Below are 23,527 nucleotides of genomic sequence, written 5' to 3' on the forward strand. Positions count from 1 at the left end.
AAATGATCAATTGATTCACCATTTTGCGTACACATGAAGCACCACTCCATAACAATCATGCCATGTTTCCTCAAATTGTCAACTGTCAAAATCTTCCTGAGTGCGGCTGTCCAAGTAAAAAAGGCAACTTTAGAAGGCACAAAGCCCTCCAAATACTCATTCCACGGAAAAGAGAATTGCTGCTAAACAGACAACACCTTATAATAAGATTTAACTGAAAACTTTTTGCTCCCCAAGTGTTTTCACAGCATTCAATCCCTCTCATTTCCTCCTATATTAAGAAAATACAAGAAACTGAAAAAATCTGCATTCTCATCAAGTTCCCAATCCTGTACATTTCTAGTGAAAATAACATTCCAATGCACTGTCCCATTAGCACGACTCAACATCTCTGAAACAGCAGCCTGCTGATTTCCAACCATGCTGAAAACGACCGAACCAAAAAAGAATTCTTGCACCCTCTCCAACCTCAAAACTTAATATGTTTTACAAAACTGCCCCGTCCCTTTCTAATATATTTCCTTATGCACACACCATAAGACCCCCTACCTCCTTAGAGCACCATCCCCCCCACCCCCCAACACCAAAAAAAAAAAAAAAATCACATCCATACTTTCGATCAATAACCTCTCTCCAAAACAAATCCTCTTCCATTTGATACCTCCACAACCACTTCCCTAACAGTGCCTTATTAAAATTAACCAAATTTTGCACCCCCAATGCTCTATTCACAATTGGACAGCACACCCTATGCCAACTCACAAGATGAAATTTATTCTCCTCTCCCATGCCACCCCACAACAATGTCTAAACAACTTCTCAATCTGGTTTCCCACAGCAATCGATAATGGGAATAAAGAAATATAATAAGTGGGAAGATTGGAAAGGGTGATTTTAATAAGGGTAATTAATCTTCCCCCTTTTGAGAGGTATAGCCATTTTCAACCTGACAATCTTTTCTCAACCTTTTCAAAAACTCCATCCCCATATATTTTTTGCTTTGAACGATGCCCCCAACAGAAGCCCAAGATAATATTCCTCACATCACCCACCAGTACCAATTCCAACTTGCCCAAGTTCACCTTGAGGCCCAAGACAGCTTCAAAGCACAATAATACAGTCCTTATAGCTTGAATCTGTCCACTTTCAGCATCACAAGAAATGAGTGTCATCCGCAAATAATAAGTGGGAAATTGAAATAGCACCTTTGTTATTATTATTGACGGACATAATTTCTTCTCACACTATATCCCAACACTCTTGAAAAAAAGTCACAGATAAACCATCTGAACCTGGAGCTTTATCTTTACACATTCCACTCACCACCTAATACACCTCATTTCCTTCAAACGGCCTCTCCAACCAGCTTGCTACACAGAAATCCAGCTGATCAAAATTCAGACCATCCAGCTTAGGATGCCACTCCCCTATCTCGGTTAGAAGATCTTTATAACACTGAACAATGTGATCTTGAATCTCATCAAGGGAATGAAGCACATTGGTACTGGAAAGAAGTACCTCAATGGCATTATTGCACCTATGTGAATTAGCCATCTTGTGAAAAAACTTAGTGCATCTATCCCATCCTCTCCCCCCCTTCCCTTCTCTCCCTTCCCTCTCTCCTTCTTTTCTTTCAACCAAAGTACCCTTGATTTTTGCCTCCAAGAAATTTCTTCCATCAACAAAACCTTCTCAACTTCAGTCACCACCTCATTCTTCCTTAACAAGGACTCCTCATTTTCCTCCCCATCCTCCAAAGCGTGCAACTCATCCCAAGGCATATTTTTCTGCACTTCAGTATGCCTAAAGACTTCATTATTCCACTTCTTTAAATCAAACTTTAGAGCTTTGAGTTTACCTGCCAATATACAACTAGGAGTTCCAAAAAGGAATAAGAGGCCCACCAATTCCTTACCTTCTCCACAAATCCATCAGCTGCAAGCCACATATTCTCTCAAATTTGAAATAATGCATACCCCCATGTAAGCCACCACAGTCAAGCAAAATGGGAAAATGATTAGAACAAACACGTGGCAACCTCTTCTGACATAAATCCGGATAATGAGTCTCCCAGGAAGGAGAGACTAGAAATCTATCCAACCTTGACCACCATCTACTATTATACCATGTATATACTCCCCCTACCAATGGAAGATCCACAAGATTCAGATAATAAAAAATCAGCTCCGAAAAATCTTCCATAGCCACAGACAAAATAGATGCACCCGCCCTCTCACTAGGAAACCAAACAATATTAAAATCCCCATGCAAACACTATCAATCTTAATCCCCACGCAAATCCCACAAGTAATACAGACCTGCCAGCACCTCCCACAAAAAACTTCTATACCTATCCATATTAGGCCCATACACACCCGCAAAAGCCCACCTCCACCCATCCTCAATATTTTTAAAAGAACCAGCCATAGAATAATTCCCAATACATTCCTCTACTAACTCCACCACTCTCTTATCCCACATCAACAACACACCTCCTGAAGCACCCAATGAAGCAAGATAACTCCAACCCACAAAAGAACATCCCCACAAACTACGAATGATGTTTCTATCAATAAAAGTCAACTTAGTTTCTTGAAGACAATTTTTCCAGTTACGAAGCAGGGATCTAATACGGAGACGCTTGTTGACATCATTAATCCCCCTTACAGTCCAAGAGAGAATTTTAGGCTTCATTTGATGACCAAGACCACCTCCCTTTCAGCCTGTCCCTCCCCACACTTCCGTCCTTATTATCATAATTAATGGAGCGTTTTAATCATTTCAACTCCCTGTCCTTTTTTGCGGCAGACTTCAAAGCCATTGATCTTCCTACTTCAATAGCAACAAGAAGAGCCTTAAACTACTCTTCAAACCCTTCACATGACATCCCCACACATGCCTTCTTCAACCTTTTTTAAAACCCAATCCGAGGCATTTCTGGTGGAAGCATGAGGCAGGAGGGTACGTATAGGAGTCAGGCTACCCACATCCTCATCGAAGCTTTCCCCCTCATATAATTCCAATTGTAAATTGGGCTCAACCACATTCCCTCCAGGAGATTACTCCTGCTGTAAATCTCCAAAAATACCCAAAACCGAGCTATTGTCCATCTCAAGAAGCAGATTTTCAACTGGATGAAGAGGCTTTAATAACAAAGGAACTGAGTCCAACAAATGCACTCCATTAACCAGAGGATCCAAAGAAATGAACGGATTAAAAACTTCTCTACTCACCAAATCCTTTACTGCATCCCATACCACTATTTTGCCCTCTTCCACCTCTGGCGGCAACAACATTTCCGACACACAACTAGAGGAGTCGCTAGTGACCAGCGAAATAGTTTGTGCAACCTCTGAGACCATCGGATCAAGTAGTGGCGCCGTCGTGCTAGACTCACCTGGGACTCCTGATACGCCGATATAACTAATACCATTAGTTCAAGTCTTAGCCTTCCACACTGTTTAGGGCTTTTAACAAGGCCCGGCCAATTCACTATATTTTTACACTTCAAACTATCATCCCTCTTATGCCCAAACCCGAAGCCTACCCACCCTTCATAACACCCTTCTGAGTATCCAATCCCTTATTACCTTTAGAGCCCGTAGGGCCCAAGCCCAATTTAACCCACTTCGGCGTAAGATCCAAATTAGATTTCATATCCATTAACGCATCGTACATGGCCTTCAGCGAGAAATCCTTCCCATCCCCTGGCGAGCCTTCATGAGAATTCAGACCATCATCACCCTTGAGAATATGAATAGGCTCCTGCAATGATTGCCATCCTGAATGCAAGATCTTCCAACCAAACTTCCACCGGACCTCCCTACTTTCCTCCATACATGGTAGCGGCATCTTCAAAACCTCTACAAAGGTCCCCTTCCGTCCCTCTTCAACATAAGACTGTGATGCAACCTTCTCAGGTACTCTATGTTTAACATCCAAAACAGAGGAAGAAGAAACAGCCACTCTCAAGGATTCTTCAAACCTCCTCCACCCCTCTCGCCCTTTGGCCCTTCTGGAACAAGGATGAAGCCACGCCTTCTTTCTTGTCCATACTCCAACAAAGACAGAAACCTGCCATAACTATTGTGACATCTTTGAACCGCCAACACTTGATTCCCTTTCCTTCGAGTTTTTTAAAACTCCAAAGAGCCAAGGAGCTCCCACCACAGATGCCAACCATTCCATAGCAGCAACATCAACAATGGAAATCAACTTAGTGACCCCCTACGACTGCTCTCAATGATTCTCCACCACTGCGAATTTCTTTTTTAAGCTCAAAGAGCTCCTGACACATCCATCAAACAAAACAGTACCAAGAACAGCCCAGAAAACAACGAAAAAAAGAGAGAAAAGAATAGAAGAAATGAATATTGAAATGAAAAGAAACAGCAATTTAGAAGAAGAAAAAAAGATGAAGATTAAAATAATCGTACATGAGAGAGAGAGAGAGAGAGAGAGAGAGAGAGAGAGAGAGAGCCGCTAAGAGATGTTGCAAGGTAAGTAAAACAAAGAAGGATTTCCATGTGCATTATATTTACCCAAATTAATTGGTAATCCCACCTGTGGTAGTGGCACAAAAAGAAAGATTCATAGTGGACACTAATAGATAGTGACTCGTGTGCATATTTAGAACCTAGTTTCATATGCATCCTTAGTATCAGACACAGGGACAACAGACTACACTAGCGACTCATAATATCCAGTGCATAAATGCTGATAGCCAGATACTTACGCAGATGAAAGGTTTTTAGATACAAAACTACCCTGGCAACAATAAAATCGTTCTCTCTACATGCTCAGATATCATAATACTAAAAAACTTTAAGCAATGAAAGAAGCAAAATACAACGATAATAATAACCTGGATATTATTTATCAAGATCTGAGGATCTTTGATGGATTCAGTAGCTAGCATAACTTGCTTGTCATCCTCATTACTGTGAGGCTTAAGAACTTCAGTAAGGCAGTCCCACAGTTTGGGAAGCTTATCAAATAATGAAGCACCGAACTTCTCACAGAGATGCCTTAATGCAGCTTCAGACCCACGTCTGCTAATAAAGCCCTCAACCCTTGACCGATCTTCACTACCAGCCAGCATTTGAACTTTTGACTTCTGTTTGGCCATACTAGTTCCGAAATATAAGAGACCTTGATCATTGATTAACTCTATGGAACTGATGTCTCCTGCTTGAGGAGTCTCACCAGGATCCATGCAGGTTAAACTACAAATATTCTTGATTAACTTGTCGTTTGGGCTGGGTCTACGTGCAACACAATGACAAATAAGCTCCGCTAGTGCCTCAGCGGCCTTCTGCTGCAGTAGTTCCTCCTTCAGAAAGCACACAAGACAGATTAGAAGCAACCAAAAGATGCCAGTGCACCATCAAAATAGCATTCACAACCAACATACTACCTGCTCTCTTTTTATTGAAGCCATCAAAGGCAAAATAATAGGATTAAGTCGTGCAGGGAGCTCTGACATCCACACAACTGAAGCAGCAACTAAGGCAGAGACAGTAACATGCAGATTACTCTGCCAATTATTCCAAAAAAATGTAAGAATTGAGCATGTCATATAATAAAAGTAGAAAAATATTGGTTCTTCTGAGAAATCAAACTTTAAAACTGACTTAAAAATCTAACAGGGTTACATGTTAATCAAAATATGTGTGAAATGAGTGATCACAAAAGATACACCCTGTAGTTTAGATTGAGAATTTGACAATTCCAAAGTTACAGCAGCAAGAAATACATACCTGAACACATTTCAAATATCCTGAAGTTGTCATAAGTCGTTGTTTTGACGACTCCACATCGTCAACAATGTTCCCTCCCAGACATTCATTCCCAACATTCTCATTATGCATGGTTGGAACTTTTGATGCAAAATTGATTGCATCATCAGCACTCAAGATTTCCAAATCAACATTAATAGTAGTCAACAAATCTTTAAAAATATCAGATGATTCAATAGCACGTAACAGTTGGGTAGCTTCACCACGCATCTTAGAATATGTTCTTGAAAGCTCGGCATAAGGAAGAAGTGAATCTTTTGTAGGAAATGCAGGGTTAGAGCATGCCAACAAATCCAACAACCTTTCTTTGAGATGACTGGGAAAATTAGGTGAGATTTCTGGGATTCCACAGACACCCCTGTTTCTTATTTCTTTAAACCAGGAAATAAGAACAATAGAAGCTACCTGATGGATTATAGAAAGAGTTAAAATATGAACAGAAGAGTAGAGGGAAAGGGGCAAACTTGAATCTCAGTTCAGACACAAAAAGTACAACTAGTACCTGTCGCTGGACCCCAGAAGAAGAGGTAAGAGCATTCCACAGTGGATCAATAACATATTGAACAGACCCCTGCTGCAACTTAGAAGCGAAAGTTCCCAATGCTGTCGCTGTAACCACTCGGGTATGAGTTACTGACATTTCCACATCAGCACCAACGATTATCTTAACAGAATCGGTAGGAGTCTCCCCAATTCTTTCTTGTGGAATAGTTCCACATCCAGATTCCAAGCTGATGTTTCTAGAGGACTCATTTTCAAGTTTCACAGCTCTCATTTTGGCTGCTGCTCTAAAATGACTCTTTCGAGGAAGGGCAATGGGCCAAAACATTTTTGAAGAATCTAATGCTGAACCGTATGGAGTTGTTGCAAGTTCTATCCAAGAAGACATATATAATCTTGCAGCAGTTTCCAAGTCCCCCACTGGGCACTGGCATTAATAAAAAAGAGAAAAAATATTAAGAAAGAAAATGCAAAAAGTTAAGAAATAAACGTCAGAAAGAGGTAACTCATTCACTCCACAAGCATTGCTAAGAAATAATAGCAAAATAGATAAATTAGTTCCTAGAATTAGAAAACATTTTCTGCAAACTAACAATTTACATTAAAACAATTCTGAAAAAATATAATATAATAGTTTCTACTTAGAACTGGAAATTTTGCTGTAAGAAATTAGATTCATCCTTATTACAGTTAAAGAGAGTTCCATCTTGAATAAGTCCATCTGGAAATCTTTCCATCAGTTACATTTAGAGAATCAGTGGAGGGAACAGATTTCAAAATATAATATAGGATGCAGCTAATGGATCCTGAAGTTCAATATTTATCCATTTCAGAATTATGTACAAACAACTTCAAAGAATGCATGTTTTCTCTGAAACCCCAAGCATGAAATAATGGTATACTTAATGATCTTCTATGAGTTTCATCCACCGATTACAAATTATCTGGTTATTAAGTTCGCACAGGCTTTTAAGTAGGTTGCAAACCATGCCCATGCTAATGGTCAATGGACGGGCATGGGATGAGCTCAAAATCAAACATCCTGAATTCGATTCCTCATTAGAAAATCCCTCAGGTTACTGGATACACCATTCTAAAGGGTGTGTTGTATTTGGGGTACAGGGTGTATTCGGAGGCCCTTACCTTGATGCGGTAAAAAAAAAGATCATAATACTCGGTTCACTTTAAAATGGACTAAGTTTTATCTTCTAAAGAGATTGAAGTTAACAAAAAACCCATATTTATACATGACCAGTTCCTCTAGTTGTGCCTCTCAGTCCGTTATTATTTCCTGAGAAGTAAAAAGGAAAAAAACCATGCAATCAAACTCTATAGGAATCTGTTGACAATTCGAATAGATTCGTAGACAAGGCTGATTAATCCATTTTAAATTTCAAACAATTTTAATTGGTTCTTTCCTGTTCCTTATACGTCACAGGGCTAAAACCAAAAGCATATTTGTTGCTCACTTTATGTTTCCTCATGTTTTCAACAAAACCTTCTCTTAGCAATATTTCAACAAGGTTCTTGCTGATGCTAGTATATGGCATTTGGCCCGTTCCTTTACCATTGATGTCAGCGGTGCGTCTAGAAGTTCTATACAAATTTTAATCAGCAACTAATCATGACAACAAATAAAATATCATAAGTTTATCAACACTTCACAATTAATCAAACAAAAGAAGAAATGGTATTCACTCAACCATGCGTCATGAAAGTAAAGAACAAACCAACTCAAAAGTAAAGAATAAATTGACAAAATCTGTTATAACTGAAACATAATTAACAAATGTGTTTTTTTGACAGAACTGAAACTGAAAATTTTTCCGATCTAGATCCTTTATTTCCAAAACAAAGGATTCCAGACCCGCAAATTGGAATGAAAGGACAGATGCAGCTTATGAAAGTCATCCAATCTCATAAATGAAAAGAACCTGAATAAGGAGCCTCCAAACCCTCTCCGAGCATTGCAAGATTTCATCATTTGATTCAAGCAGCAAATTCTGATAAACAATCCTAAGGGTATCACCCAAAATAAAAGAGGGCCAAAATGAAGTCACAGTCTGCTCAGGAACATTCCTTTTTGTACCTGCTTCAAGCAACCGCTCCTGCAAGTTGATATTTTATATGAAACAAAACGATAACTACAAAGAAACATAATGTCTGGAGCAAAATGTTGCTTGTGATCATGGAGGTTAAATGTTGCACACTAGGTAGTGAAAAGTTTTAAAGACAGGAATGTAGATTTAATTTATAATCAATACATACATGAAAATAACAAAGACAGAAAAGCATAAAAAGTTTACCAGAGTCCGAATAGCTGAATAACGAACTGATGTGATACTGTGCCTCATAAATGGCCATAACCGTGGGGCAAGTGTGGATAACATATAAGGATTTTCCTGTGAAATTACTACTCTAGCCTCATCACCACGGTCTGCTTCATTTAGATCAAATTCCTGGGTCTCTCTCAATGTCAAAGCTCCAAACATCTTAGGAATAATCTCTTCCTGGGAATAGATTTCCGCCAAAAGATTCATTACACTGCAAACAAGCTTGCAAAAATGATTCTCAACATATAGTGTATTCAATGTCATGTCTCAAAAATAGATATCAGAAAGCACCCCACTCAAGGACTGATCAGAAAAGAATGAGCCGGAGAAACCACTTTAAAAAATACAATTATTGGTACATAAAAACCAATTTGATAAAATCCAGAAGCATTCCAAGAAATACATCTGCAATGATACCACATACAACCAAGTAATCCACCAAGTCTGCCCCCTTAACCTTGCCTATGGGCACCATGACACCGCGCTTACGATTATTGTGGTCCACTACAATTCTTTTATGTACCAAGAGCAGCACCTCAAGAATGATACTCTTTGAGGAAATTTCTGAAAGAGTTCACTAATGCTTTACACATATCTTCAACTTCTTGGTTTCAAAGCTCCATATTCTCCAACCATCAACAACCCTATAACCATAATTTACTTGCCCAAATGCAATAAATGATTGTAGGAGATCTGTATGCATAAATTATAATATCTATGTTTGTAATCTAGTCAACAAACAGGTGGAATAAACATAAGAATTTTAACAAGACAACAAAATCTCTTATCTTCTGCCCTATAGGAATGGGATGGATAGTAAGATCCTAGATTCAACGTCCATTGGTGTTTGTGTAACTTGCCAATACAATGTGTGTGCGCACTTGATGAATATCTTCTGCCAATGTTCAAGAATCGCCTCTTAAGAAGAAGGAAAAAGAAAAGAAAAAAAAGGGGCCAAAACGAGGAAGAGCACTTGATGAATATAACAAGACAAAAGGATCTTCTGTCTTGCTCTCTCTTCGCCAACAAGATAGATGGGCAGACAGATTCTAGGAGAGTGACAGATGGGCTAAAGCATAAAACAGGATAATAACCTTGCCTTTTTTTCAAAGAGGACCTCCGATTTCAGACATGTGAAGATATTCTATAAAGTTGGGGAGCGTCTGTGTGTGTGTTGAGTAGGTGGTTGTACATCACCACATGTGTGCGTTGGGAAGTTTGGATTTATGTATTAAACAATTACTATAACTAACGCTTATATGCCACAGATGCAACTAGGAAAACTCATCAGGAGTGCATGCATACAGCTGACACTAAAGGAGGGGAAAAGCATCTACCTGAACTGAAAGTCGATTGGTAATTTCTTACTAGTCCTGATAATTACATACAATGCCCAAAAAAGTGGGAACAACAGCAGATTTTTGGAATTTAGGGTAGAATGGGGAGTGGGGAGGGATGCATACTACAGATGCAATTAGTTAAACCCAAGTAACCTGGAGAAAACTTAATCAGTAAAATACCTGCTAGTGGATGGACTTAAATCATCCAAATCAAGTAATATATCCCAAAGTAGCATCACAATAGGATGCAAAACATGATCCTCAAGAGCGACAATGGCAGCTGCAGTGGGTATTAAAGCATCTGCAGCAACTGCTCGAACATCATCATCAGGGTCCTCCAACCCAGTTTTACATGCAGGGAGAATGCTGCCAAGCAAGTCATGAAGCATCTCCTAATTTAACAAAAAGAACCATGAGATACAATTAAAGTAATTGATCACAATGTAAATGAAAAGAAAAAAGAGTATGAGTTGCATTAACCGAATGCATGGTTACAACTGAAAATACAAACTGAGAACTCGTTACTAACCAACCAAACTAAAGTTATACAATCCTCAGTGATGCATTTACCTATTTAAGCCATTAATTATTGTACTTGTTGCCTACGTGCTATTCAAAGTAGTGTACTTTTCTCCTATCTTTTATGCACACCAAGAAGGAGTTCCAACTTCCAACTTTGTGAAAAAATCTAGGTCCATAGGGTTTTGATTAATCAGTAAGGATGTATGGCAAACAATCACCTAAAATGCTTCCAATGCACAATGGCATTAATTACCAAGGGAATGACTAGGGTTGTAAATAAACAAGGCTACTCAACAAGACATTGGAGATCACATGGCCATTACAAAAAGAAAAAGTTGGCACTTGCGTGTTGGAAAGGACAGTTTGGTCACCAACATTGTGAGGTTCTACGGAAATCAATTCCTTCTTGCTAATATGGTGTATATGGAAAGAGTGTGAAGATTTTGCTACGAGGACTCTGAGAAATAAGTGGCCGAGCTTAAATTTTTTAGTTTTTTTTTTCATTAGAAACCTATTTATTTGGGTGGTCACTCATATTGTGTAAAATTGGGGTTTCTGCTTGTTTTTTCTTCTAATGTTGAGGGGCATCCACTGAGATCCAATAACATCACATTTACTCGTACAAAAGAAATGATGTTCCCAAATGGGCATGGAAAATAAGAATATGGGCTCAAATGGACATGGAAAATAATATAAAATCTCAAATTGTACGATTCACTAGTCTTTTTAGAGTATGAGCTCAAATGTGGTTTGAGCATTCCTTTGGTGTTCCAAATAGTATTAGAGCCAATAGCAATTATGTGGGACTTGAGCCATCCTACCTATTATTGAATGACCCGACAAGAATGTCAGGAATAAAGGGTAGGAGAGTGCGCGATACCCTATATTGAGTGAGTATAGGTGGTGAATGGGATCCCATATTGCATATTGAGTATAGGTGGTGAATGAGATCTCACATTGCTCAAAAGGAAGGAGGGAAAAGTTCTTACTCTTTGTGCTGATTTCAATTGACTAATCCTTTTGAAACATGGGAGGAAGAAGTTCTTGCTCTTCATGATGATTCTAATGGAGCTTCAACGATAACACTAACTTGTTCTTTCGGAGAAGAGCCCATATGTGGCTTGGGCCTCCCTTGCAATGTTACAAACAATATCATAGCCTATTCCAACCAAAAGTGCAAGACTAGAGCTATGCCAACTACGATGGAATGACCCGACAAGGATGTTAGGAATTTCAGGGGGGAATTGTGTTACCTTACCGATAATGAGTGTTAGTGGTGTATGAGATCCCACACTATGGGAGAGAGAATGTTTTGCCCTTTATAATGATTCCAGAGGGGCTCCGATTGTACCATTGATTAGCCTTTTAGAGTAGGGTCTAGATGTCGCTTGGGCTTCCCTAGAGGAGTTACAAATGGTATTGTGGTCTATTCCAACTAGAAATGTGGGACTTGAACTATGCAATCAACAATGGAATGGTCATACAAGAATGTCTAAAATTTAAGATAGCCGTGCGCCGGGGGGAGGGGGGGGGGGTGTTCATGGTATCAAATCCCACAGTGCGGTGGAGGGAGATGGTTTTGATTCCAATGGAGCTCCAATTGTACTATTGATTAGTCCTTTTGGAGTACGGCCTAGATGTGGCTTAAGCCTCCTTTGTGTTACAAATGGTATCAACATCTATTCAAACTAAAAGTGTGGAACTTAGATGGAATGGCTCCACAAGACATCAAGAAATTATGGGGGGAGATTGTGATACCCCATACTATGCTTATTGAAAAAAGTACTATGCTTTGAAAATAGATAGTGGAAAGTGGGAGACATCTATGCTTTCCAACTATGACCACCACTGTCTTCTGAATTGTCTAGCCCAACATGCCAACATTTTTTTTTTTGATAAGTAAGAAGAAATATATTAGAAAAGAAAAGGGCAAGGCCCAAGTACACAGGGGGTATACAAAGAGCCTTGCTACAGGCTAAGAGCTGCAAAGAGCAGCGTAAAGTTCAGAAAAAGAAGTGCCATTCAGTACAATAGAGGATGCCCATAAAACTAAAGTGTGGTAAAAGAAAGCCCTAAAACCTTCCGGAGATCGCTCCTTATCCTCGAAACAGCGACTATTCCTCTCGGTCCATGTGCACCACATTAGGCAAAGTGGCACCATTTTCCAAATGTCTGCGATCTGCCCCTTGCCCCGGATTCCTCTCCAACAAGCCAAAAGATCAACCACCTTTCTAGGCATTACCCATGCCAAGCCTAGTCTTGTAAAGATGTCATCCCATAATGCCGTGACAGCTTCACAATGAAGAAGTAAATGGTCTGCTGTCTCGCTGTTGTGTTTGCACATAAAGCACCAATCCATTAGGTAGAGGCCACGTCTTCTCAGTTTATCGATAGTCAGTATACTCCCGTGAGATGCTAGCCATACGAAGAAGGCCACTTTTAAAGGTGCCTTAGTCCTCCAAATGCTCTTCCAAGGGAATGCAGTGGAGGGGTGTGCCGAAAGTACCTTGTAAAAGGAACGTACTGAGAAACGTGCATTTCCCGTGGGCGACCAAAGGAGGTGATCTTCTCTATTAGCATGTAGCTTCAATGCTTGTAACGCACTGTAGAAATCAGCAATGTCTCCCAATTCCCAATCTTGTGCCGCTTGGATGAATCTTACTGACCAATGCGTGAAGGTAGAAGAGCTGTTGGAGTTATCAGCAACTGTGGCCTCCTTATCAGACGCAATCTTGTACAGGGAAGGAAAAGTGATCTTCAAAGCAAACTCGCCACACCAAGTGTCATGCCAAAAACTAACTTGATTGCCCCTTCCCACCACCAATCTGCAATTAGCAAAAAAAGCTTCCCAGCCATTGCGTATGAATTTCCACACACCTATTCCATAAGCCCCTCTTACTGCGTTGGAACACCAACCACCTCTCAAGCTCCCATATTTGCTGTCGATAATTTCTCTCCAAAGGGCGTCTCGTTCCCTATGGTATCTCCATAGCCATTTACCAAGTAGTGCCCTGTTGAGAATTCTCAAGTTTTGGAGCCCCAATCCACCATTTTCCATGGGTGTGCATACTTTCTCCCATTTGATCAAATGGAATCTTTTCACATCTTCCAAACTACCCCATAGGAAATCACGGAAGGTCTTCTCCAATCTATGTGCCACACTTGCAGGCAAGGGGAAAAGAGAGAGGAAATATGTGGGAAGATTAGATAGAGTGCTCTTAATAAGAGTGACTTTGCCACCTTTGGATAGATAAAGTCGTTTCCATCCCGCAAGTTTACTTTCAATTTTCTCGACCACCCCATCCCACATGGACTTGGATTTGTGGGAGGCCCCCAAAGGGAGACCTAGATATTTCATAGGCAAGGATGAAACCTTGCAGCCCAGAAAAACAGCCAACTCACTTAGATTGTTGACCTCACCAACTTGAACCATTTCAGATTTTGCAAGGTTGACCTTGAGTCCGAAGACGGCTTCGAAACAGAACAATAGAGCCCTAAGAGAGCGGATCTGATCAGGGTCTGGCTCGCAAAAGATCAGAGTGTCGTCGGCAAAGAGAAGATGAGAAATAGAGAGATTACCATGGGTGGAGCCGCCCACTGAGAAACCCGAGATGTGACCACCCTCCACCATTCTATGTAACATTTTGCTTAAAACATCCATTACTAAGATGAAAAGGAGAGGTGATAAAGGGTCTCCTTGCCGTAGGCCCCGGGAGCTATTGAAGAAGCCTTCGGGAGTGCAGTTAACCAAAAGGAGAATCTGACAGTTGAGATACAATGTTTCATCCATTGACACCACCTTTCCCCATAACCGTACCTGCCAAGTATGTGTATCAAAAAATCCCAGTTTACATGATCAAAAGCTTTCTCCATATCCAGCTTGCACAGGATACCCGGAATACCAGATTTGACCCGACTTTCTAAGCATTCGTTGGCAATTAGAACGGAGTCGAGAATTTGCCTCCCTTTCACAAAGGCATTTTGAGACTTCGATATGATCTTTCCCATAACGGTGCTCATCCACTGGGCTAGCACTTTGGAAATAATTTTGTAAACCCCACTCACCAAGCTAATGGGGCGAAAGTCTTGCACCTCTACCGAGCTTGCCTTTTTTGGAATAAGGACGATAAAGGAGGCATTGAGACTTTTCTCAAATTTCAAGAAAGAGTGAAATTCGAAAAAAACCTTCATAATGTCCTCTTTGACGATGTCCCAGCTAGCTTGAAAGAAAGCCATAGTGAAACCGTCGGGGCCTGGGGCCTTGTCTTTTTCCATCCCTTTTAAAACTTTAAGCACTTCCTCCTCTTCAAACTGCCTTTCTAACCACGCTGCACTTGATGCATCAATAGAGTCAAAAGTTAACACATCTACCTTAGGCCGCCAGGAATGTTGCTCTTTAAGCAACTGGTCGTAAAAGTGCACGATGTGTTCCTTGATGGTTGCCCTGTTGGAGATAATCCTCCCGTCGGAATGTAAAACCTCAATGGCGTTGGTTCGTCTATGGGAATTGGCGACACTATGGAAGAATTTAGTGCACTTGTCCCCTTCTTTCAACCAAAGGGCTCGTGATTTTTGTCTCCAGGATATCTCCTCCAAGAGTGTGATTTTTTCCAGTTCGGCTATCACCACCGTTTTCCTTTCCTTCTCCTCAGCCGTGAGGTGAGGGCCACAGATGCTTCTTTGTCCTCCAAGTGCTGCAGTTCCTGAAAAAGAGTGTGTCTTTGGTTATTTAGATTCCCGAAGGTTTCCAAATTCCATGTTCTTAGGTCATTTTTCAAGAATTTAAGTTTTCCGGCTAAAACAAAACTGGGGGTGCCCGAAATCTGATAGGAGGACCACCAAGATCTGATTTTGTCCATAAATCCCTCCACCTTCAGCCACATATTCTCAAATTTGAAGTATCTCCGCCCCTCGTGAATACCTCCACAATCCAACATGAGTGGAAAGTGATCTGAGCAAAGCCTGGGAAGGCGCTTCTGACAAAGGGTGGGGAAATGTGTCTCCCAAGACGGAGAGACCATAAATCTGTCCAGGCGAGACCATGCCCTCCCATTTGACCAAGTATAGTCACCCCCCCTAGGGGTAGATCAAGCAAGTCCAGTTCGAATATTAAAGCTGAGAAATCAGCCATGGCTGATCCCGAGTTAGAGTCCCCCGACCTTTCACTCGAGAACCGAGTGGTGTTGAAATCGCCTCCAATGCACCAAGGACCCTCCCACCAACTACACAAGCCAGCGATCTCGTCCCAAAGAAACTTCCTGCTATTATCATTATTCGGGCCATAAACACCTGCAAAGCCCCACGCGAACCCATCCTCCAAAGATTTAAAGAAACATGCAACCACAAACTCCCCAATGGATTCTTCCACCAAATCAACAACTCTCTTATCCCACATCACAATAATGCCCCCTGAAGCGCCCTTGGAAGGCAAGCTAGTCCATCCCGCATAAGCGCAATTCCATAAACTTCTAATAATATTCCTATCTACGTACTTCAATTTGGTCTCCTGTAAACAAATGATGTCCACCTTCCAATCCCGGATTAGGTTCTTCACCCTAAGGCGTTTGTTCGGGTTGTTTAAACCCCGAACATTCTATGAAAGGATTTTGGGCTTCATGGATCACCTAAGGTCACCCTATCAGTAATTCTTTCCCGGCTAGCGCTACCTTCTCGATCATAATTTACGGAACATGAAAGTCTCTTTAATTCCCTTTCCCTTTTGCTGGCGGATCGGAGGTGGTGAGACTGCTCTGCTGCAATGGCTGTGAACAATGCTGTCAACTGGTCCTCGAAGCCGACGCAAGAAATCCCCGCGCAATGCCGAATGTCCTCTACCTTCTTCAGCACCCAATCTGTTTGTGGGTCAGACCACGGCAATGCTGGGGGCAACAAGCAAAGTGGGCTGGGATCATCCCCTTCATTCCCCACAACATCCCCTTCAATCCCCATATCAGTGAAAGGTACCAAAAGGCTTGACCCTAAATCTGCCTCCCCTTCTTCTCCCACTTCAAGACCAAGTTCAACCTCTTCCTCAAGCGTACAAAGAACCCTGGAGGTAAACTCAGAGGAATCCATCAAGGAAGGAGCAAACCGAACTGCTGGTGAGGAGTGATCTTCATTCCCGGAGGAGAAATGGCCCTCGGAAGAGAACCCAGTAGCTTCCAAAGGATAGATCGGAAGCTTCTGTGCCGGATTCGGGCCCACGGAGGCGAGAGGATCGACGGTGACGTCGATTTCCTCCGTGGGCAACTCTGTCGGAGGCGTACTTGCCACCTTAGTGGGTTTAGGCGATGCTTTGACTACGCCAGTAGGGTCGCTGGAGCTAGTCGGCACTTTCTGCGATGCCGGCGGGGTGGCCGGCGTGATTGCCGGCGGGGTTTGGTTGAGGGAGCCTGAAAGCGGGTCACGAGACCGAGATCCGTGTGTTGAAGGCTCCTTCCGGGTCACGGGCTCGACCCGAGAGGGGGAACCCGTCTGGGGAGCGGGCCAAGGGCTTGGGCTTAAAGCCCGAGTGAGTGGGGTCGAGGCCCGTGTAGAAGGGGCCTGCTGGGAACCGGGTGGGTGAACTGGCCTTGAAGCCTGGATGGGGGAACCGGCCTGGTGGGGGTTTAAAACATTTTTTGCCCTTTGCGGGCTTTGAGGCCCGTTCGGCCCAGAGGCAAACAAAGGCCCGAGAGGCCGTGCGCTTACCAAAGCCCCACAACCTTCAGTTATCTCTGCACATGCAGAGGCTTTCCCTCCCATAATGGGAAAACAACTTTCTGAGATTGGCTGGAGCGAGACAGACGTGCACACCTTACTCCGTCCCATCACCATGCCGAGTCCCATGTCTACTTTATTCACCAGAGTAGCAACCTCTTGGAGTACACCCGAAAGTTTGGATTTAACATCCCAAAATACTCCTTCTATTTCACCTAATGCTGTACCACTGTCAGAAATCCCCTCCACTACCGCTGGGCAACAACCAGATTTATCTTCCTGCAACTCCTGTACAGCGCTGCACTCTCCCGTTGCACCAGATAAAACCGCGGCATAAGAAGCCGGCGTGGCCAATGGCCTGAATCCAAACTCCCCAACCCGACTTGGAGCCTCATGTTCAGCCACTTTTCTGAGGTTGTAGGCAAACCCCTCACATCCACAACTCTTGGTGCCTTCAGGGATGATTAGGGAGCCTCTTCTTCTGCCATTGACGAATTCCTCCAGGTGGAGATAGCAGCCCCTAGCATTTCTGAGTAGATGAAGGGTGAGAAACCCATTGCCGATCCTCATTTTTTTAAAGAAATTCTCACGCCACCTGGTCTCGGCAGCTTCCACCACCATTTTCACCACCCATGAAGCCGCCGCCCCATTGATAAGCAAATAAAGAGCCATGCGTCTGCTTTTCTCTAGAATACGAAAACAATTTGCTCCCACCTTCGAGAAAACAAAAGTTTTGGACTCCACAGAAAAATGTCTAATGTTCTCCATTGCAGAAAAAACAGGGGAGAAAGAGAGAGGGTGAGAGAAAAAAGATAAGGGAAAAGGTGAGGAAGGGAGGAGGATTATAGAGATGGAAGAGAGAAATCAGCTCCGGCGAGGGGCGCCGGAGTGAGAGAAAGTTGCATGCATGCAGGCACGAAGGGAGTGTACGGAGAGAAAACAGGAAAATAAATTGACACTTCAATTAGGTAAGAAACTAGATGCCAACATCTATGCCACTATTTTAGGCAATCTGATCCAAACATGCAGAGCCCAACACTCTTCAACTTTAAATTGCAGCAAGACATTATGAGAGATGGCTACAAAGAAGAAGCTTATCACTTTATCCCACTATCATTGGTAATAAAAACTCAAAATTATATTCCCATTTCAAAGACTACAACATGCAGCTACAAACGTAAGAAATGTTCAATAGTTAAATTTCAGAAAGGTTCATTGTTTCCCACAAGAACCATAACACATAGATAGCGCTAAAACAAAGATTTACCTGCCGCACAGCAACCAAATACTTGATACCCAAAAGGCTCCCATGACGAATTTCCCACTCTGGTCTATACTGAACAAGGAAGAATCATCGAAGCATAAACATTGCCAATCAAAAGAAATGTGAATGATAAGAAATTCAACATACACAAAACAATATCCGTAGGACTGAAGACATGCCCTTAGATCACATTTACCTGCATTTTCAGCAATACGTTCAATGTTTCAAAAATTAATGTGGGGTGCATGTATTTAAAAGCAGCACCTAACGCCTGTGCACAAGTTTCCCGTACAGGGGCAACAACCTGATCCGATACATAATCACCAAATCTGAAAGAAACAAAAATAAAACAATTGAAATTACTGAGACGTAGTAGAGAGATCCATGACATCATAGTTACAAAAAATATTGGATGAAGAATATAAATAAGTAACAGGAAGCACATTGTAAAGGATAAAATCTAGTTTTAATAAGAAAAATACTGTTCATTCTTTTAACCATCATCCTCTCATCATCAACGATGTGCCATAAAATGATTGGCAATTAAGGAAAAAGTAATACATACCAACCAATATTTTAATGAGAATGATGGTGAAAAGTATGATGAACATAACTTCACTTTCAATTATAAATGCAAACAGAAAATCAGTAACTGAGCTAAAGCATATTAAAAGAATTGGTATATGAAGCCATACCGGTCTAAAGACAACACACACAAGAGACGAATCGCACACTCTTGAAGAAATCCAGAATTTTTTAGCCAAGAATGCCTAGCTACTTTAACCAAGTTAATCAGCTCATAATTTTCAGGAGTATTTTTCAGCATCTCTGCTTTTCCAGTGGAAACCCTATCCTCAGAGAATCCTTCGGTTTCTGCTGTGTCAGCAGCTTCTTTACGTGAATAAGATACCTCAGTAAGGAGAGATTCAGGCTCTACCTTAATAGAAGTAACATTCAGTTGACCATTAACTTGTCCAGAAGGAAAATTCCACCCATGATCAACCTTCACGCTGGAATCAAAATTACCGACCTCACTGGAAGAGACCACTGTAGCTATCGGTTGGGATGACACATCTTCAAACTTGGACGACATCAGATTTGGTTCAGGCCCATCTGATGAAACTTGCAACTTGGGCCTCTTCAGATTGGGCTCAGGCCCATCTGAAGATACTTGCATATTCAAATCAATCTCTCTCTCCCTCTTCATCACATTAGATCTACCATCATCTTCTAGTTCAAACAATCCACCGTCAAAGCTCGAGTAAGGCAAAATCACACCAGCAGAAGCACCTTGATGGGTTAAAATTTCCCTCAAAGCCATGACACTACCATGGCGAACCTCCCAAGCTGACAACATACAGTCAGACATTTTTTTACAGGTAGTCAATATACAGTTGGGAGCACTTGACAGTAAAAAGAACTAAAATAATAATAATAAAGATCCTGATGAAAGGTCTCTGTCCCCCAACCCCACCCCAAGAAAAAAGGAAAATTAAATGGCTTAAGATAAGATGACTCACCTGGATCAAACATTTCAAGGATGAGCTGCTCAAAAAAGCTGTGGAAAGGCCACCGCCCTTCAACATCTTGTTCAAAGCTGTCATCAACATGATTAACATCCAAAAATGCCTGCATTACAAGCAAAAGCCAAACAGTTGCATCTGATGCCCAAATATGCAGAAATCAAAATAGGGTAGGTAATCAACAAACAATGCCATGACCACAAAAACAGAAAGTGAATTTCATCTTACAAGTAGCCCTCATTAGATGTTAAAGCACTAAACAAGAAAACATGCAGCTGAAGTAGTCCACAATGCATGGAAGCCCAAAACTGTATAAGATAGAAGAACGGTAACGTTTCCTTAAGATCCGTGAAACCTTAGAGAAAACTAAGTTTAGAACTTCATGGAGGTAAAGCATCTACTTCATAAAGCACAGAAGAGTCTGGATCAAGTATCACATTAGCAGGACAACATTTCCAGGTTGCAAATATTTTTGTTTTATCTTTCCTCATGTCTCTCACCATCGAACAAGTTCTGTTGCTTTATCTTTCACTGCAGATATGGTATCAATATTTGCTTATAAAGCGTACTCATCCAGGTCTCATGCAAGCGTAGAGGGGATATTCCCAATCATTACTGCACATGTTAATCTGGATTACTCACCATGTTTAAAAACCCCAACCTTGCCTCTATATAAACAACTTCATGATGATCTTTCTGTGCGAAAACTCTTCGTCCATATTGTACTTGGAGATATATTTCAAATCTTGTCATATAGCTTCAAGGAGGACAATCATTCATATCAACTGTCAAAAATGATTTGTGAGGATAGGAAGAAAGAGAAGACAACTTTACGGGGTGGCTTTGGGTGCTATCATAACATGATGCTATGAAAATTTTGGAGATGCTTGAGGAATGAGATGAGATGATAAATCTGTGAATAAGAGTAAAATAGTTTGTGAATAGTAGTGAAATGATTTGAGTTATGATGTTTTATGGGGTTTTGGGAAATGAGACAAAAAGTTGAATAAGAATATTATAAAATTGAAATATTGCTAGAATATTATTTTTGTTTTGGAATTTCAATAAGTTGAATTGTTTTTTGTGTTTTGTTGGAAGTTTGGAAAAATTGTAATAATTAGATGAAAAAGTCAAAGATTTGAAATTGAAAAGTATGTGTCTGAATGGTGTTTGGGAAGAAAATGACGAGATGAAACCATCTCATCTTCCAAACAGGCCCTTAATTGCATAGGGTCATATGGAGGAAGCCCTTCATACAAATAGAACATGTCATTTTTAGATGGCCTTGATGGAGTCTCTTTTTTCCAGCATGTTTTTCAAGATAATATCCTTTGCATTATATGGAATGTCAAATACATGTTGATTGAAGATCCTTTGCACAGTACAACAAATCAATTATTAATTCAAAGGCACACGAAGAATCAACCAACCATCAATATATCGCCAGTGAATCCATGTATGAGACATTGTCTTGTTTTCTAGGAAGGTTTACATGTCTTTTCCAGTACATTTACCGAAGATCTATCCCACAAGACCAATTAACCTCATTAGAACACCACCCACCCCACTAGTTGTCATCGCCATATTTTGTATCCACGGCCATTCGCCAAATATTCTCGCACTTTCCACAGGAGAGTTTTGTTGGACCACATTAAACTTTAGACCCGAATCCTCCCTCAGAAAATAGAGAGCACCTTAGACCACTCCAACATATTCAATCAAACTCCTCCCACAGAGTGCTCCACAAGTAGTCCCAATCATAAGGCCGACCCATCAATGTCTACACTACCTTTTACTCCCCCAATACATTTTACACCTTTTACGTCATACACACGAATTTGATCTATAAAAAGATCATCATAACTGATATTCTCCAGGAAAATATCAAGAAATACATATATGTAATTAGGATTCATCAAGACAAAAATTAGAAGGATAAAATTGTGAATGTCAAGGCAAGTTTTAGTGTTCTATATTGTTGAAAATGATAATAGTAGTACCACATACCCCCTGGATAAAACTAATGCGATAAACCATGAATTTTTCAGCTTGTTGATAGGAAGCAATGAAACAAATACAAACCAAAATGTATCCAACATAACTTTGATAAGATGTAGTACAGTCTAATACCTTATCACAATTTACAGAATCAGGACATTGACCCTTTAGTGTCGTCAAGTTTTGAGCATATGAAATCTCCGTGTCTCCATCCTCAGACCAACACTTTGTTTGGTCTTTTGAACTTATTTTTGCTTTTCTTTTAAGCAGATTCATTTCCCTTGCACTTGGCCTCTTAGATATGACACTAGGAACCATATTTGCCACTAGCTGTTGAATATTATGTACAGATCGCGAAGCGTAAACTCTTTGGTCTATCCCATTGCCCAGGAAGTTAACTTTGTGCACAATAAGGTCCTCATCTCTTATCATATCACTAACATCCATGAACTGCTCGCAGACATCCAAACCTGCATAAAAGAATGATGACATATAGCATAAAGGCACATAAAACTCCAACTTCCTATACAGAATTTACCAATGTATCTAATGAAATATACAGGCTAAACAACCAAAAGAAAGAAGAAATAAATTAAACTCGATCTTATTAATAATGAATAGGAGTGCATCCCATGTACACAAGAAGCATACAAAAGCCCCTATAATCCAATAGAGGAGAAAAAGCATGAGTTCATTGACCTGGAAAACTAGCAAACCAAGAACTGTAGTGGGCAGCCATCCAACCATCCAGTCGTGCTTCATGAGGAAAAACTTCTCCCCATTCACTTACCTCTACCTCTGCTAGTTTGTCCTCGCTTATCATCACAAATGATAGAACCAATTAATCTTTAATCTGTGGTTCCCTCTGCTCTAGAAAACAGAAGAAGAACCGGAAGATTCCACTAAGGTCTTACTTATAAAATTAAAAAAAAAAATCCACCAAGGACTTTTGATTACGCCATCAACTCTTCTTCAAATTCTTCAAAGGACAACCCCACTAACTATGAAACCCCCTAATTTTCTAAAAAGCCCAATCTGAAGACTCCGTAGAGGGAGACTATGCCAGATCATAGCTGCCACCAGAGATGTCTATTCATATGCTATGAAGTTGTGTCAAGGCTAAAAAGTAATGTGGTCAACCCAAAACTAGTCTCAATTGTAGTGATGGATAATACTGGAGCATTGGCTCATATCCTAGGATGTAAAATGCCATCTCATCAAATGAAGTACTTGGGCCTACCATTGGAGCTAACATCTAAAGCAAAATCAATATGGGACAACATTATTAAGAAAAAAGAAAGTCAGTTGGCTGGTTGGAAGAGACACTATTTGTCCGAGGGCGGGCATGACACTTTGATATAGAGCACTCTATCCAAGAGCCAACTTACTCTTTGTTGCTCTTCCACATCCCAGATGGGATAGCTTACTGGTCTGAGAAACTTCTAATGGACTTCCTGTGGGCAAGGTTAGTGATGACAAATGTGGTTCGAGCACCGATTTAGAGGACTTTATTCTACACACCTCATTATAGTTGGAGCACCAATTCAGC

At 41.0% G+C, this 23,527-nt stretch overlaps 1 protein-coding gene across 3 annotated transcripts in view; it reads right to left on the bottom strand.

The window, feature by feature from the left end:
- The window catches only part of LOC122276435 (TATA-binding protein-associated factor BTAF1), a 60,419-nt gene that overhangs the window by 12,664 nt on the left and 24,228 nt on the right, over positions 1-23,527 (bottom strand). For all 3 annotated transcript variants that reach the window (XM_043086144.1, XM_043086143.1, XM_043086146.1), the window contains exons 7-18: positions 22,111-22,448; positions 19,978-20,086; positions 19,153-19,804; positions 18,654-18,786; positions 18,461-18,529; positions 10,153-10,364; positions 8,606-8,843; positions 8,234-8,407; positions 6,301-6,726; positions 5,760-6,203; positions 5,417-5,536; positions 4,865-5,332 (exon numbers count right to left, since the gene is read on the bottom strand). In XM_043086144.1, the coding sequence (XP_042942078.1) occupies positions 4,865-5,332; positions 5,417-5,536; positions 5,760-6,203; positions 6,301-6,726; positions 8,234-8,407; positions 8,606-8,843; positions 10,153-10,364; positions 18,461-18,529; positions 18,654-18,786; positions 19,153-19,804; positions 19,978-20,086; positions 22,111-22,448 (3,383 nt within the window). The remainder of the gene's footprint in view (positions 1-4,864; positions 5,333-5,416; positions 5,537-5,759; positions 6,204-6,300; positions 6,727-8,233; positions 8,408-8,605; positions 8,844-10,152; positions 10,365-18,460; positions 18,530-18,653; positions 18,787-19,152; positions 19,805-19,977; positions 20,087-22,110; positions 22,449-23,527) is intronic.

Source organism: Carya illinoinensis, chromosome 9 (assembly GCF_018687715.1).
Source record: "Carya illinoinensis cultivar Pawnee chromosome 9, C.illinoinensisPawnee_v1, whole genome shotgun sequence".
In the NCBI taxonomy this organism is placed as follows: domain Eukaryota; kingdom Viridiplantae; phylum Streptophyta; class Magnoliopsida; order Fagales; family Juglandaceae; genus Carya; species Carya illinoinensis.